Source organism: Suricata suricatta, chromosome 4 (assembly GCF_006229205.1).
Source record: "Suricata suricatta isolate VVHF042 chromosome 4, meerkat_22Aug2017_6uvM2_HiC, whole genome shotgun sequence".
Classification (NCBI taxonomy): Eukaryota; Metazoa; Chordata; class Mammalia; order Carnivora; family Herpestidae; genus Suricata; species Suricata suricatta.
Genome location: NC_043703.1, coordinates 71,248,551 through 71,266,279, shown reverse-complemented (window position 1 = coordinate 71,266,279; position 17,729 = coordinate 71,248,551). Strand labels below are relative to the sequence as shown.

At 36.0% G+C, this 17,729-nt stretch overlaps 1 protein-coding gene across 4 annotated transcripts in view; it reads left to right on the top strand.

Moving 5' to 3' along the window:
- The window catches only part of PAN3 (poly(A) specific ribonuclease subunit PAN3), a 130,215-nt gene that overhangs the window by 27,452 nt on the left and 85,034 nt on the right, over positions 1-17,729 (top strand). For 2 of the 4 annotated variants that reach the window (XM_029936908.1, XM_029936907.1), the window contains exon 5: positions 9,888-10,049. The exons of the other annotated variants lie outside the window; for them this stretch is intronic. In XM_029936908.1, the coding sequence (XP_029792768.1) occupies positions 9,888-10,049 (162 nt within the window). The remainder of the gene's footprint in view (positions 1-9,887; positions 10,050-17,729) is intronic. 4 annotated transcript variants of the gene reach the window in all.

Sequence of the window (17,729 nt, the reverse complement as noted above, 5' to 3'; positions counted from 1 at the left end):
TAAGGTTGTAATGAACAAGTTAAAGCCTTTGGGCTTAGGGAACAAAGATTTCTAATGTATCATGTTTATTTCTTCTGTTCTTGATTTTAAAGCTCTTTGTTAGGCCGAGAGAAATGGGATCAGAAAGAAGGGTTTGGCTTCTCTGCTGATGGTTTATTTATGAGGATGTGTTACTTGTGAAGATGTGTAGATTTTGGACATCCAGTTCTGGATTATTCTGTGTGAGGGAGAAGTTCACTAGCAATACTTTCTGTGCTTCCTTCCGTGTTTTATCTCAGTTTGGAACCTCCTTGTAATAACCAGTGGTATTGAATAATGTTTGAAGTTTTAGGGTTTGGAGTTGGATGCCAGGCAGTCTGAATTGAATCTCCATTTCTTAATGGATTACGTTTTTTTTTTTTTTTAGTGGATTATGTTTATGTTGTTAAACTTGGTTAAACCTGTTTGCAAAATGAGAATAGTAATACTTAGTGCCTATTATGTGGAGTTAGGAGGAGGACTAGATGAAAAGTATTTCTTGGCCCAGAAGTGCCTGGTAAATGGTAGTTATTGTACTAATACATTGTTAACTATTGTTAAATAAATACCTATTACCGTTCCCTGTGGATTTGGCTGTATTATAATTGCTCACTGGAAATATGCGTCTCCTATAGCTGCTCTGAGGACGTCCATCCTTTCTTTGAGGTGTTCGGAACCCCCACCCCCATCCCGCGTAGTGTTTTTTGTGCCTCCTCCCCACATAGCTGTTAGCTTCTCAAACATGCTTCAAATTTGGTGAAAATGCATGTGGGGATTTCTCATGATGTAGTGAGAGACAGATAGAAACTTGATTTTATTTATATTGATAATGATTTTCTGTATCTGTTCCAAGTAATGTGGTAAACTTGAATAAGTCTTTCATAAGTTAATGTTTTATATTTTACATCATTGAATCACCCAAATAGGTCTTTGAGAGAGATTATTTTTCTCATTTTACAGAATTGGGAAATGGAAGTTTTGAGAGAAAAAGTAATTTACCTAGAATAATATAGATAATAGTTACTTATATTTTAGAGAAAACCAGAAGTCTTTCTAGCTAGGGCAATATGAGAAAGGAAAATGAATTAGGTAAGGTGAAATATAGAGAGGTAGTGGAAAGAGGTAATACACAGAGGAAGAAACAAAACATTGACTGTATGCTTGTTTCTCTTTCCATTTATGTGATTCTCTCAGTAACAAATTTCTATAAAACATAATTTCTAGGGCAAAAACACACAAAATTTTGATATTTGACAGGTAACCTTTTAGAAATGTTGCACATGTTTACCTTCCTACTCATAGGTTCTGGTTTCCAACAGCTTTGAAAACACAGAGATGTAAAAGTATTTATCTTTGTTCTAGTATAAGGCAAAAGCCCCCCTCCATGGTTTAAATTTGATTACTGGTGCTGTTGAACTTCTCATATATCTTAATTGGTCATTGGTGTTTCTTTAATGTTCTTTGCTTGTTTTTTCTGTTAGGCTCTTCTTTTTAAATTCATTGTAAGCTCTGAATGTTAGAGATTTAAGCCTCTTCTATTGGATGTTTCAGTCTCTGACATTTTGTTTTTGGCCTTGAATTCACAAGTAATTTATGCTGTCACTTTTGAAATGTCACACACACTCTGATTATCCCTTATTAAGTGCATTTAAAAAGAACAAAATATTAAGCTCATTTTTGTTAAAGTAACACTGTAACTTCCTATATGCTGAGTCAGCGATTATATATTGAAGGGATTATCAATGTTTTCTTGTAATTTTAATGTATTGTCATTTTTATTGCTAATGATCTATTGTAATTAATGTTCCCCTAGCAAATGGATATGTTCTTAATCTTCTCAGCATTTTAATTGTTAGATTTAAATGTGACATTTTTTTCTATTGATTTTTATCTCCAATCTTTTTTTTTTTTTAGTGCTATGCAAATAACATTAGATTTGAACTTTTTTAGGAATATGATAGTCCTATAGAAAAGGACTCAGGTTCCACAGAGTTAATTATGCTTTCCTGCTAAATAAAGAGTAGTCCAGGCTGACTTCCAGGATTTTCTTGAGATAAAGATGCTTTGGAAAGAACAGATTACATTTTGTTGTGACAAATTAGGAGCTCAGCCATGTACTACATTCAGTACGTTAGTTTAATTGGTACTCTGTGGGTAGTGACCACTTGGCTTTTGTTGTTGAGTCAAGAAAGAATCTTCCAAATTTATGACCACAAGGAAATTTTGTTCTACCAATGGGTTATACAAGATCTTATGGCAGACTTTTGTTTTGGAAGTTTTTCCCCGCCCCAGAGGTGTGTGGTGGTTTGATGTTTGGCTCTTTATACCATATTTAAACATGAAACTGCAACAACCTGACTTTTATGTACAGTGTGTAATACTGTTGGCTGTAGTCATTATCTTGTTTTAGCTTTGGGCATTTTGAGTTACTTCTTACCCAGTAATAATGGTTTGGTAAAACCCCATGGTGCATTGACTGTCAGGATTTAGGAACTAGTAGCTCATTCTGAGATTATGTGGTTGGCTTCTTTTTACTCGATCTTGGTCATTGTGTTTACAAAGTGGAGTAGCTGATCTTAACAACTTGGCATTACTGGTGGTTCATCTCTGTTCTCTATGATCTAGGGGTCAGTAATGAATTAGTGAAGGTGAGTTTAGAATTCTCATCCACAAACATGCTAGCCTAAGTTTTAGCTAAATTGGACCCAAATTGTGCAGTTGTGCCAACTCTGATTTTTAAAATGTTTATTTATTTTTGAGAGAGAGGGAGAGAATGCGCCCATGCACAGGAGGAGCAGAGAGATTGGGAGACACAGAATCCAAAGCAGGCTCCAGGCTCTGAGCTGTCAGCACAGAGTCCAACGTGGGGTCGATCTCACAAACTGTGAGATCATGACCTGAGCTGAAGTCAGAAACTGAGCCACCCATGCGTCCCTCCCCAACTGTGTTTAATTCCCAAGATTTTTTCCCCTGCATTTCGAAAATGGGGAGAGGGAGTTGCTAATTTTATTATTTCTTTGAATGAAGCCTCTGTAGCTCTTGTTTCTTTTCGATCCCATGCCAGGTAGATTCAGAGATTGATTCACTTAGGAATTTGTATTTGGCTGTTCTAGGATTAGCTAGAATAATGTTAAGATTGAAATATGTTAAGTAATATTATAGAATATGGAACAGATTTCTTCAAATTGGAGACAGAATATCCTAGTGAAAAGTGCAAACTCTGGAGACCACCCTTACATTAATTGTGGGATTATAGGGGAGTTATTTTAACCTCTTCTAAGCCTTACTTTTCTCATCGGTGGAGTTGGCTTTATGGTTGTGCCAGTCTCACAGAATTGTGAGTATTAAATACATTAATGGGTGTAAAGTGCTTGGCGTGGTGCCATGTGCTTATCACCTGGTAGTTGTTGTTCAAGTCTTCTATTGCTTGTGATTCTCTGATTGTAAAACGTATTCATCTGTTTCTGAATGTGTGCGCGCTTACTTTTGAGTAACCACTGCCTTAGTTTAGGTTCATTTATAGGAAAGAGCATTTTTGAGGATATTCTGCTTCATTTCAAGATTGAACCAAGGGTACAATAAATAGGGAACCTTTTGCTAATAAGTGATTAGGCATTTGACATGATGGTTAGTTTCAATAAAGTACTGAAATACATTATAAGACTTTTAAGATTATTACAGTTGATAGTTTCTTGTGGAAATAAATTTCAGGCTTAGAAAAAAAGTCTTTCCTCAGATTCACTTAAAATAACTTAGGCATGGAATTTTATTTGTCTACATTTTATATTCCGTTCCATTCTAAACCAGAAGAATAAAAGAAGTGGCAGTTTGGTGTTCTAGTTCTTTAGAAATTAAATGTAGCCTTGCTTAGCAAAAGTATTCAGCTGATTTTGTTTTTATTGGCATCGAACTTTGCTCTATAGATCTATATGTATATATCTATTTCTGTATCTATACATAGATAATATGGAGGTTTTTAGAACAGAAGTAATAACTGCTTTGCAGGCTTCCTTCAATGTATGCATATAAAAATGGGGGACTGACTCATAGTGGAGCCTAAAAATATGTGTGTGTATGTAAATTCTGTTTTATTGTATTTGATTCATTAGATCAGTTTTTAGCATCCACAGTTTTCATCCTGTTATTCTGTACATTGACTCCACAAATAAAAAGGTCTTTTTTCATTTGTAGATGTTTTTCTGCCCCTGAATCTTTAACAGTGGGTCTGGTTTTTAGTAGCCTCACTTGCCCATTCCATTCTACTCTTGTTTCTATTTGAAGAATGAAAACTTAAGGAACCCAGTATGTTTTCACAAATAGCCCACAGTTAATGATAATGAATGGCAGGACAAAACACAGCATAGTCTTTGAAGCTGGCTTACTCTGTTTTTGATTTTTTTAAGTCTTTTACCTATAGGGGAGATGATTGGAGCCCATGCTACAGTGGTTTTTAGGTCTGGATTTACTATTCTAAATTAGTTACATGTAGGAGCCTGTAAAGTCCACATAGTAAATTAGGTAGTGGCAGTTCCCTGTCTTGATGATTTTATGGAAATTAGTTAATTTATTTGATTTAAAAAACTCTAATGGTTTTAATCAGTTTGGGGTCTATTTTGTCCCAGTGAGTTTAGATTAACCACCAATTGTGAATGCAATTATAATCTCATATTTACTTCTCATAATTACAAATAAGCTAAAATATTAGGACATTTCATTAATTTAGGAAAAACTACTGTGAGCTGGAAGAGGTTTTGTTTATGTTTTATTTTAAAATTTTAAAAAAATAGTTATTTTTGAGAGAGAAGCGACAGTGTGAGTGGGTGAGGGGCAGATAGACACACAGAATTTGAAGCAGGCTCTATGCTCTGAGCTATCAGCACAGAGCCTGACTTGGGGCTTGAACTCCCAAAATGCAAGATCATGACCTGAGCTGAAGTCAGACGCTTAACCAACTGAGCCACCCAGGCGCCCCTGAAGAGGTTTTGTTTTTAAAGTTTTATTTTTATTTATTTAAGTAAACTCTACACCTAATGTGGGGGTTGAACTCAGGGCCCTGAGATCAAGAAGCACATGTTCTTGTGACTGAGCCAGCCAGGTTCCTCTAGCAGAGGCTATAAAAGAAATGCAGGGTATTTCCAAATAAATATGTAATTAGTAATGGACCCGAGACCCTCAGGAGTGGCAGGAGGGAGGTTGGTGAATTATTATAGTGAAAGCTAACGAATTAATACATTTACTAAGCATTATCTGAATGGAGTTAATTCATATATACACGAACTCCCATTTTCTAAGTTACATGAAGATGTTGTGACTAATAAAATCATCACTCATTGTTTTAGAAGTACAAATAGTGAATGGTTTTGATGTTTAAAAGGGTTTCTTAAAATCCAGGTATTGGAAACTTTTTGTAATATAATAACAGCTTGATGTCTATGGCTTATTACCAATTAGTTAATGACACATAATATGTGATCTGAGGCATTGTTCAAGGGTCGCTGTTCTGTGGCTGCGCCAGAGCTGTGTGCTGAAACTTTGGTCTGTTACTTGGTGGCTGTAACTGCATTTTCTGTACATGCAGTGGTATTTATAGATTTTCCTTTGGTTGGAGTGTGAGTGTTTTTAGGGGAAGAGACTAGGTTTTAGCTTTGTATTTCTAGGAAGAAGAGCAGAGAGCCTTATGTTGAAATGTTGAGTGAATGAAAGAATAAAAATGTGTGTTTTAGGCTTTTGAAGTCAGAGTCCTAAAAATTAGCTTTTACTATTCTTTCTTTTGACGTGGAGACTTAGCTCATTTGAAAGGTGCAAAGGAGGACTTCCTTTAGTCTTAAACCATTGGAAAGGGCTTTTATGGACTAGGTTATGAAATTCTGAAGAGCCAGAATTTAAAAAATTCTGTGGGGTATGTGAGTAATGGTCTTGAAGGCTCTAAGTAAGTAGGTCAAACTCTATTGAACTCTTTTTATTTCTGGGAGTAGCCTCCGTTTCTGTCTGGACCATTAGTTATTCTTTATCTAGTTCTTTTCTGCAATATTCTCTAGAACTTTACTACTCAAATTGTGCTCACCAGACCAGCAGTACTAGTAGTCGAGGGAGCCTGTTAGAAATTCAGTCTCGGACTTAACTCTAGGTCTACTGAAGCAGAATTTTTATTTTAGTAACATTTGCAGGAGATTCATAGGTTCGTTACGGTTTGAATACAAAAGGATCCTTGAATGCTTTTGTTCAAGACTAATGTGTTTTTTTAATGCCTAATAAAATAGGTAAAACTATTTTCACTTACTCTTACCGTACTGTTTATTTAGATTTTGTGAAGAATGAAGAAAAGCATTCACTCTTGTAGTGAATCTTGAAATTTAAAGTAAAAATTGTATAACTCTAGAGAGAGGGAGACAGGGAGGAACAGTATCAGGATATTTTCCCACAGGAACAGAAAGAGATTGGGAATTTTGATGTATAATGTGGACTTACGAGGAGGTAGGGCAAAAAAGCTGGTTATTTACTGATTAAGACAGGACACTTAAAAATACTTCCATTCCGTAAATAGAATTCCATGGAGGGGCAAGGCTATCAAGAATGGAGGATCAGCAATGGACATAACCGGTTTTTGACTAACAGCATTCTTAAGAGTGGTCTAGGAAAGGGAGGAGGGCTTTTGTTGTTCTTGAGGGGAGGGATTTGGATCTTCCAGAACTCAGAATTTTAGGGGAATAACTTTAGGGATTCATAAACATTTCCCATAAAATTTTGTTTGCCTCCTTTTTTTCCTTATCTTCTATTTGACTTCTCCAGTTTCCTTAGTCCCCAGTTTCATTCAGTGAGTCACCAGTAGTTGTTTTTAACCTAGTGGGTCTCTCCCAACCAGGCCTTACTTAGCTCCATATTCACTTCAGTTCTCTTAAGTTCACATCCTTCATCTAGACCAGTGGTTCTCACATGGGGCAGTTTTGCCCTCTTGCTCTCAGGGCACATTGAAGATCTTTTTGGTTGTCACATCTGCGACTGGGGCTACTGGCTTCCAGAGGCGAGAGGCCAGGAATGCTGCCAAAACATGGCGCAGTGCCAAAGAGTCAGTGCCCAGGATTGCCTCCACAGCAGACGGTCTGTGATGCTGAGGCTGAGAATCCCTACCCTGGATTACTGCCGGAGCCCCCTGTTCGTCTGCCTGTTGCCAGTTTAATGTTTATTTGGAAGCTTTCAAGAGTTCCCCATTGCCCATGGAATGAAGTCTAAAGTCCTTGGCATGGGATGTAGAACAATTTTTTTTTTTTTATTGCTTTGAAGCCCCATCTTTTGCTCTTCAAGGTTAGGTCTCTACTATAATGGTAGAGTGAATACTTGTGGTTTTCCCTTAACACCACAGTGCCTGTTTGCTTCTACATACACATTTTTTTCTAGCCTACAGTACATCTCTCTCCCTCCGTCCCTCCTTCCCTCTTTCCATCAAGGTACACTTAACTCCTTCAGAACTGCTCAGACATTTGCCTTCACTGTGAACCCTTTGTCTCTGCCCTGTTGGTACCTTAATTATATATGCATTTATTATACCATAGTAACTGTTGTGTGTGCGTGACTGTTACTATATTATATTCTCTTTGAGGGAAAGATTTGTGTTTCATTCATCACTGTATTCCAAGATTTTACAATAGTTCCTGATACAAAAAAAAATCTCTTAGATGTTTAGTTGAAAATACGTTTTCTTCCAGGGATGAATAATAGTCAAGATAATTTGGGAATTAGCTTACAGATGAGATTTTACTATAATTTATGTCCTATGCAGTGAGACTTCTATATGTGGTCTCTTCGCCTCACCCTCGTGCTTTCTATTGCTGCCATCCCTTTTCAGATGTCATTTTGTCTTCTGTTGCATCTAATGATAATTTAAATGGTATTCATACTTTAGGTCTTTTCATTCAATATCACACAGAAGGTTTTACTTTCGGATTAGATTTTAATCTCTGGCTATTTATTGAGGAAACTTAAATCTATAATGGCACGTGTTTGGGGATCTCTTCTATTCAAGAGGAAGGGTGTTAGGCTAATTATAGGTTTTTGAGGGTTGGGATGGGGAGAGAAGTGATGAATTCCTTTTTGGAAAAACAAGAAACAGAATGAGAGCTGTTGGGAAGGGAGAATGCTACATTGGGTTTATTTAAGTACTTTTTTTCTATGTTGCTTAGTACACTGTATAAGAAAATAAATTGCACTGATTGTAATAACCAGCTCGAAAGCAAGTCTGAATTTGAAATATAAGTCTGGAATTTAGGTGCCTTGTATAAATCCTATCTAACAGGTTATTACTTTGTTTACTGTGTGGTGTTGAACTTTTCTTATAATTAGGATAATCTTTAGTCCAAACATTTTTTAAAATACAAATGTAAAATTAGTGAAAGCTTAATTAAGGTGATAGTATTTTTGCTGCATATCAGAATCTTAACAGTCGTGAGCTATGTTACTGGAAATAATTTCCTTTAAAAAATTTCTTCATTTATAATATTGTTCTGATGGGTACATTTTTATTCTCATCCACAGAAGTTGCTTGTAATGTAGACAGAGGGTAATTGAATTGGCACAAGATTGCATAGAGGTGGAAATATTTTAGTCTCATGAAGTACTATTCACAGCTATAATTATTGGGTTGGTGGGTAGTTTAGTTGCCTTTCTTATGCAAGTTTAAATTTTTTCTCCTTAAATCAAAGACTGCTAGCAAAGGCCCATTTCTATAGTTAGAATCTAATTTGCCTGAATAATTTCCATAGGCATTATTTGCAAGGTTATTTTGAAATTTAGAAATCAAGTGTTTTCTTCAAATTGGTTGTCTCTACTAGCCACAATTATATTTTATGTATTTGTCTGGCTCTGACACATTTTCTGAAGAAAGTTAATTTTAACTATTTGCTTCAGCAGACTTATGACAGAACAGTAAGTAAACTTAGGTTTTCTTTTTTCAGGTCTTAAATTAGTTACCTTTCCAAGAATGTACCACAGCATTCCTTAAAGGGAAAAATTACATAACAAAAAAAGTATACAAATTCTCTTAAGATGTAATTTAGTACAAATTTGCTATAAATATGAGAGGTAAGATGGTGAAAACTATCATTAACTTTCATGTATAAAAAAGCCCTGCCGACTACTATTAAGATTGTTTACTAACTTTATTACAGTGTTTGCCAATGAATTTCTGTTTTTATTGGACAAGCTGTTCAACATCAATCTGTTCACATTTACTGGTATTTATAAGACCCATGAAATGCCTGTATTTTGTTAAAATTTTGAGATTACTTCATTGAGTACCTTAAGTTGAATGCCCACTTCAGACATAATGACTTGTACTTTAATGTGCATAGAATTTTAAGAATTAAAAAAATCAATTCAAAACAAATCTATTTCCTAGGAATTAGCTGCTTCTTTTAAGTGATTGTAGTTCCTCAGTAGGAAAGAAGGTAGCAAAATGGGGAGCAGAAAAAGATAGAGTTTGAAGAATATTTTTACTTGTATTTTGTGCCCTTGAAGCATTTCTTCATATTGCAGTGAGAATAGGTAAGTGCCAGTGGAAAAAATTTTGCAGAGCATGTAACTTTGCTGGTAATTTCTGTTTAAGATGGGATTATAAATGTATATCTCTAACACATTTGTTGCTTTGTATCACATTGTCATTCAGCCTATTAGGACTGTGGGTTACTTTGGAGGTGTGTATTGGGGGTGGGGGTGGGAAATGGTGGGTGGTGATAGGGACGCTAGTGGGAGTATCTTAAAATTTTACTTGTTTCCTATTCCACCATTCCTGATACCCTCTATGTGTTAGTTATGTTAGTTTAGATTAGTGTGGGGGATGTTAGGAGTGGCCTGGTGTCTTTCCTTCTTTTTCCTAGCCAAGGAAGTATCGCCTGGGGATGCTGGAGGAGAGGCTAGTTCCGATGGGATCAAAGGCACGAAAAGCAAAGAACCCTATTGGCTGCCTTGCTGACAGGTGTAAATCAGGAGTACCCATCAATATGGTTTGGTGGAACAGAGTCACAGAAAACAATTTACAGGTAAAAATAATTTTATTAGACATTTTTTGAAAGTGAATATCTTGGCTGCTTTCTGTGTCTGTATGGGGTGGTGGGTGTAAGATTGGATGGCTTATTCATATCCTTAGGTGGATTTTTTAAACATTGAAGTAAGGTTAATGGCCCGTTAACCAATTTCTACTACTAAATAAAAATTGTATGTAAACAAACTTGTTAAGTGTTGGTTCTAAAACCAACTTCAATACTATGTTGTTACAGAGTTGTGGCAGGTACATTTCAGTCTTTGCCTAATCATTGCTGAATAATGAAAATGGATTTTGTAACAAAGGTTAGCTTTTAAGTAAGGTTTGAATTATATTCAATTTTAATTTGGATTATAATTAATTATATTCTCCTTTAATCAAAATTTCAGTTTTGGTAGAAGTAGAATATCATTCTCCCCAAACTTGCTGAATACATGGGTATTTTAATATATTGCTAGCCAAAAGTCTGTCAACCCATATACGTACACCATACACAGAAAACATATAGCAAAGTAAACCACTTGGTTTTATTTCTGTCACCACCTTTGTGGTGGTGGTGAAGGGATTCCACAGTATTTTGGTCTGTTCGGTATTAATTCCATAGCAATATCTGTATTGCCTTGGGCATAGAAATAAAGAAGTGACTCCAAAAATATTGTGAAACATAGCATTTGGCCCAAATGAAATTTACATAGTATTTTCTAAAGATAAGGAAAACTTGGCTGGCTGGGGGTGGGGTGGGGGGTGAGGGGTGGTTGGGATAGGGTCCACATGATAGTATACTTCAAATTTCATTGGAGAGTTTTGAATATGTGAATTATGAATAGCAGTATAGTTCACTGAATTTTTATCTTTGAGATTGATAGGAGAGAGATTTGATGTTGATTGTTAGGATTACTTTTCAGTTTTAAAAAGAAAGTCTGAAAATAAATTATGCCCTAACTATGTAAGAGTAGAGACAAGTGGCCTGCAGACGGTGGGGCTGGCACTGATAATGCAGATGGTGCGGGTGACACTGATAATGCAGCAGTGTGGGTGGCACTGATAACGCAGATGGTGGGGTTGGCACTGATAATGCAGTGGTGCGGCTGGCACTGATAATGCAGCGGTGGGGTTGGCACTGATAATGCAGATGGTACGACTGGCACTGATAATGCAGCGGTGGGGCTGGCACTGATAATGCAGATGATGCAGCTGGCACTGATAATGCAGCAGTGCGGGTGGCACTGATAATGCAGCGGTGGGGCTGGCACTGATAATGCAGCGGTGCAGCTGGTACTGATAATGCAGATGGTGCAGCTGGCACTGATAATGCAGACAGTGTGGCCACTCCACCTCTCCTCTGCTGCCCATCTTGTCCCAATGACAGTTTCGAGGTGCCTCTTAATAGCACAGCTTGAAAAATCATTAAGTTACATAAGAGTGTACGCTAGAACTATGCTTTAGTTTTGCTTAAAACCAGTTATAATAGATAAACCTTTCAATGTTCTCTGAATCTCATATTTCAAATACTATTATTTTATGCTTCAAAGAGTTCTTTTCCTTTAAGGACCCGAGGAATGCCTTACTAGCTTGGTCTAACATTGGAAGGACAGTGACACCTTTCAGTATCAGTGATTCGTTGAAGTATTGAAAAATACTCATTTAGTGTCCATTGTTGTATTTGTGGCTTCCTACATTGGGTACCTGTTAGTGTGTTTGCAGAGCAAAGAGACTGTCAGTCTCTCTTTTTTTATATTGGGGTTTTTATCTTTTTGTTGTGTGAAGAAAGTGAATTCATGTAAATCCATTCTTTACCATTTTTTGGTTTTGTATGATGCCCTTTAACATTTTATATTTGTTCACATAAAAAATTTTACACAAAACGTATAGCCAGATACATTAATTTTTCCTGTTTCATTTGTTTCCTTTCCTTTAAATCTTAGATCTTCTGAAGTCGAAGGTCAGAGAAATATATCATATTTCCTTTTAGGAATTGTAGCTGTGTTTCTTAAATGGTTACCTTGTGCCAGCAACTGTGGTAAACTCTTTACATCTATCATCTCTTTTGGTATTCCTGATAGCAGTGACACAAATATTGTTGTTAGTGAAGAAACGTCTTCAGTAAAGCTGAGTGACAGACATTAAGGTTAAATAGTGGTCGGTAGAGGAGCGGGCATTTTAACCCATGTCTGTCAGACGTTAATTTCTCTTTACCTCTATGTGATACTCCCTCTCATGTACTAGAGCTGTGATTCGTTTAATTATCTAGCTAGCTAATTGAACTTCTGAGGAGGAACTTTATTTTGGATGAGAGTGCATACATAGTTTTCTAGATAGACATGGACTGTAACTTCTGCATAACTGCAGTATTTGTAAGGTTAGTCCTTTTCCCTCACTTTTCCATCTGATTCTCAGTGACATTTAATTACCTTTCTTTCTGGATCAGGAAACATCTCTTTACATTGATTTCTTAGTCTTAACCTTTAACACCTTTAGAAGTTTTTCCATTTGTGAAAATAAAAGGTAACCAGCAAACAGCAGCAGAAGCTTTCTCTGAAGTCTGAAAGTTTCCACCAGAATTATTCATAATTGCATTTAATCTCTCCAGTGTTGGATTGCTTTCAAGAGCTCCATAATCCCCCATCTTTTAGTTCTCAGTAATTTTTTAAATTTATTTTCCCCAAGAATCTCATGATATGAGAGAGCCTGTTTACCAAACACACAACATTTGTAAAATAGTGATACATGCTTTCATTCTAATACACACATGCAAAAAAAAAATGTCTGGATAAGTATAAAACATGCTTGTCTTAGAATCAAAGATACTTAATATTTTCCTTAGTTTTTTTGTGGCTTGGTGGAGGCTAAATTTATTTTATATATGACTCTTTGAAATACTGATAATGCCCATCAGGTCTCCATTACTCTGTTTGTGGGCTTCCTACTTGAGGATCCTTGGAATAGTTTCTGTTCTTTTCTCTGATGTCTTGGCCACCCATTTTTTTCCTTCAGTATCTGCAACTTGGCGTTACAAAAATTTCACTGAAATTGCTCTTATAGAATAGTGTCAGCAATCTTCTTAATTACCAAATATAGCAGTTTTTTTCCAGTACTTAATACTGCTGGCCACCTCTTTATTTTTGAAACTCTTTCCTCTTTGCAGTCTTGACTCTGTTTCTTTCCTGGCTCCTTGGGAGCTCTTTTTCTTGGCTCACTTGTTTTTTGCTTTCCCTTGTATGCTTAAAACTCTTAAAATTTTATTTCTAATAGAATGGTCTTCTGAGTTCAAGACCCAGATTTTTTTTTAATGTTTATATTTTTGAGAGAGAGACAGAGTGCAAATAGGGAAGGAGCAGTGAGAGAAGAAGACACCAAATTTGAAGTGGGCTCCTGGCTTCAAGCTGTCAGCACAGAGCCTGACGCGGGACTGGAGCCCATGAACTGAGAGATCATGACCTGGGCCAAAGTTGGATGCATAACCAACTGAGGCCCTCAGGCGCCACAAAGACCCAGATTTTTTGTGCTGCTATTTGCATGTAGATCTGTAATTCACTCTCACTGCAAATTTGGCATGTCTAAAACTCAGTACATTTTTCTATTCTCCAAATCTACGGATTCTTTTGTGGTTCTTTAGTAAATGATTTCATCATCTTCCCCATCACTGAAGCTACATATATTGACTTCTCTGTCATCTCTCACATTCTGCCACTTATTCTAAGAAGGAAACTACTGAAGTCAGGCTATTCATTAATTGAAACATAATACATTGAACAATTTATTTGCCATCATATTAAGGCCATACTACAATAATGACATATTATCCCCAATTGACAAATAATGGAAGTTGCAATTTAGAAAAACCTTACTTTTTTTATGAAAGGTTTTTTAAAAAAATTTATTTTTAAAATTTATATCCAAGTTAGCATATAGTGCAACAGTGATTTCTGGAGTAGATTCCTTAATACCTCTTACCCTTTTAGCCCGTCCCTCCTCCAACAACCCCTCCAGTAACCCTCTGTTTGTTCTCCACATTTAAGAGTCTCTTATATTTTGTCCCCTCCCTGTTTTTATATTATTTTTGATACCCTTCCCTTATGTTCATCTGTTTTGTATCTTAAAGTCCTCATATGAGTGAAGTCATTTGATAATTGTCTTTCTCTGACTAATTTTGCTTAGTGTAATACCCTCTAGTTCCATCCATGTAGTTGCAAATGGCAAGATTTCATTCTTTTTGATTGCTGAGTAATCAAATATATATACTGTATATGTACACATATATGTGTATATGTACACACACACACATATGTATATACACCATATCTTCTTTATCCATTCATCCATCGATGGACATTTGGGCTCTTTCCATACTTTGGCTGTTGTCGATAGTGCTGCTATAAACGTTGGAGTGCATGTGCCCCTTCGAAACAGCACACCTGTATCCATTGGATAAATACCTAGTAGTGCAACAGCTAGGGAACCTCCATACTGTTTTCCAGAGAGTTTGCATTCCCACCAGCAGTACAAAAGAGATCCTCTTTCTCTGCGTTGTTGCCTGAGTTGTTAATGTTAGACATTCTGACAGGTGTAAGGTGATATCTCATTGTGGTTTTGACTTGTATTTCCCTGATGATGAGTGATGTTGAGCATTTTTTCATGTGTCTTTTGGCCATCTAGATGTCTTCTTTGGAGAAGTGTCTATTCATGTCTTTTGCCCATTTCTTCACTGGAGTATTTGTTTTTTGGGTGTTGAGTTTGATAAGTTCTTTGTAGATTTTGGATGCTAACCCTTTATCTGATATGTCATTTGCAAGTATCTTCTCCCACTCGATAAGATTTTATTCTTTTAAGTAATCTCTACACCAACATGAGGCTCGAACTCACAACCCTGAGATCAAGAGTCACACACTGCACCAACTGAGCCAGAAAGGCACCTCCCAAAATCTTGTTATTAATAAGTGATAGAGATAGGATTCTAATCCAAGTCATTTTAATTGTAAATCTGAGATTTTTCTACTATGTTGTTTGTTTCTAATCTGTAGTCTTTAAAATTATTTTCCTCTTCTTTCCTTTTTTTTTTAACACTACTCATATCGTTTATATAAATTTTAAGTGTATCTTCTGAATAATTTTTGTCAGATCCCTTCAGATCTGTTTTACTTATCTAGGGCTATCTCTCTTTAGCCATTCACACATACTAAATTCTAATCATTTTGAATCTTTCATGTTGTCATTTGTCTGTATCTTTGTATTTTGTGCTGTTTTAACCAAACCTGAAAAAGAAAACAAAACATTCCTCCTTTTTCCTTTAAGAGTTAACTCAAATACTACCTTCTCTGTGAATACTTGCTAAAGCACTTCAAAGAAAGTTTTTTTTTTAACTGTTTCTATAATACTTGGTGTTGTTTAAGAGTTAGCCTATTCTGTTTTATATTAAGTTTATATATATTAAGTTTTATATTAAATTTCTCTACCTTTTCTCACTGTACTGTAAATATTTGAGTCTGAGCATGTATTTACTAATATTTTTGTACCATTAATGTATTTTGTCTCTAAATGGTTACTGTTTAATTTCCTTTTATTAGGCAATATATGCGATTTGTGGTAACATATTCTAATACTTCTATTTAAAAAATTTGATCATAGGTTTTCTGGGAAATATAGCCAACATATGTTATTATTGCTTAGTTTTATTATCATAGAACTGATTAGAACATAGGATAGTGATTTCTTTTGAAATGTTACAGGATCTTCTATTTTTTTTTTTAAACTCCAGAGTTTAACATTGTCCAAGTATTTTTGATATTTTTCTCTCTTCTGAGCCTGGCAGTAGTCTTACTTCTTGACACTGTGGTTTAGTCACAGGGCTTCTCTGTTTTGTATTTTTCTCACGATCTTAGTCCAGACACCAACCAGATGGTAAGTGGAAGGTTACCTGAGACCCCACATCAGCAATACTTTATTTTACTTGAGGGTGAATTCTCTTTTATCTTTTCTTAATCTTTGCCTAGGATAATTACCCAGTTCTCTGACAAATCTATATGTGAATTTCAAAATTTTTTGTTTGTTCTGTGATTATATAGTTCAAATACTATTGTTTAGGATTGGAATATTTTGTAGAATTATGAGGATTCAAATTTCCAAGCCCATGGTAGATATTAAGTAAATTTCCATTTCTCCAGTTTCACCTTATTATTTCTAAACTTCATCTTTGTTTATACTTATTTAGGGTGCTGTCAGTTATACTCAGATGTGTGTGACATCATGATATACATATAGAATGAGGTAGTGCTCCTGAGAGGCTCACATTTTAACTAATTCTCTTGAGTATTTTTAAAAATTAGTTTAAAAGTGCTTTTTTTGGGAAGGGTGTTCATCTTTCCCATAAGAATTAGGTGTCAGGGAGCCTGGGTGGCTCAGTCCAATGAGTGTCCGACTTCTACTTGGGTCATGAGCTCGTGGTTCATGAGTTTGAACCCCACATTGGGTTCACAACTGTCAGCGTGGCCTGCTGTCGGCATGGAGCCCGGTTCTGATCCTCTGTCTCTCTTTCTTTGCCCCTCCCCTGCTTGTGCACGCGCGCGCGCTCTCTCTCTCTCTCTCTCTCTCTCTCTCACTCACTCACTCAAATAAATAAATATTAAAACAAAAGAATTAGCTGTCAGCTTGAATTAAGGAATGGGAAGTGCATGATTTTGTAAACTTCTCGAAGTATTACTGGTTAAGATTTACTTAAAAGTAATGACATATTAAATAAAATCATATTCATTTTGTCTCTGACCTTTGGAAATGGTGAGGATATGGATCATAAATTATTAGTGTTACTGTTTTTTTTTTTTTTTTTTACCTTACCCCTAATGTGATATAAATGGATGAGAATGGTTAGACCGATGGGTGTATTAGTGATATTCATACTTGTGAACATCACTTTTCATGGCGTTTATCCCCCTTGTGGTCTGATTAAATGGCCTTTCTTGTAAGAAGTATTTAATTAGAAGAATGCTCTTATTAAATCTTTTGGCCCACAAGTTCTCCTGTGAATTCTAGTTGCATGTTACAGTAGGTGCTTTTAAGATCCCAGAGAGGTTTTGGAAACTGGATATACTTCAATTTTTAGTTACTTGCTGAGTTTTAGTGTTTATTTCAGGTGATTTCCAGACTTTAGGCCCTAGGAGATGGAATCGTTTGGGCTTTACATGGAATGGGTTGGACTTTTATAAGTTTGAAGCTTAAACCTTTCTCTACTCAGGGTTCCTCAGGACTTTGAAGAGTTCTAGAACTGTTAGACTGGCGCAGCTAAAATGACATTAATATGTACATACTGCTTTCTGACCTCAGATCCACCTCTTCTCCTTTACAGCTGCTATTCCAAACCTTTAACACTGCCCACCTACTCACCTCTGATCTGTTACTTTTGAATAAGTGATTTGGGTACTTCAGAGGAGGGAAAAAGAGGTCATGAGAATGAAATTCTCATGTGGCAGCTTTTGACCTGTGTATAGCATTTTCATTCATACCCTTTCTTCCTGTTTTTCTTCCGATCTCAAACAAACAGGTGTTCTTTTATTATATACTTGAGAGTCTATCTTTATTCCCTCTAACAATTTATTCTATTACTTATCCCATTGCAGTTATAGGCAGTCTCTCACTTGACAGTGATTTCTTCCTCATAGTTTGTGAACATTCCATGTTTAAGTTT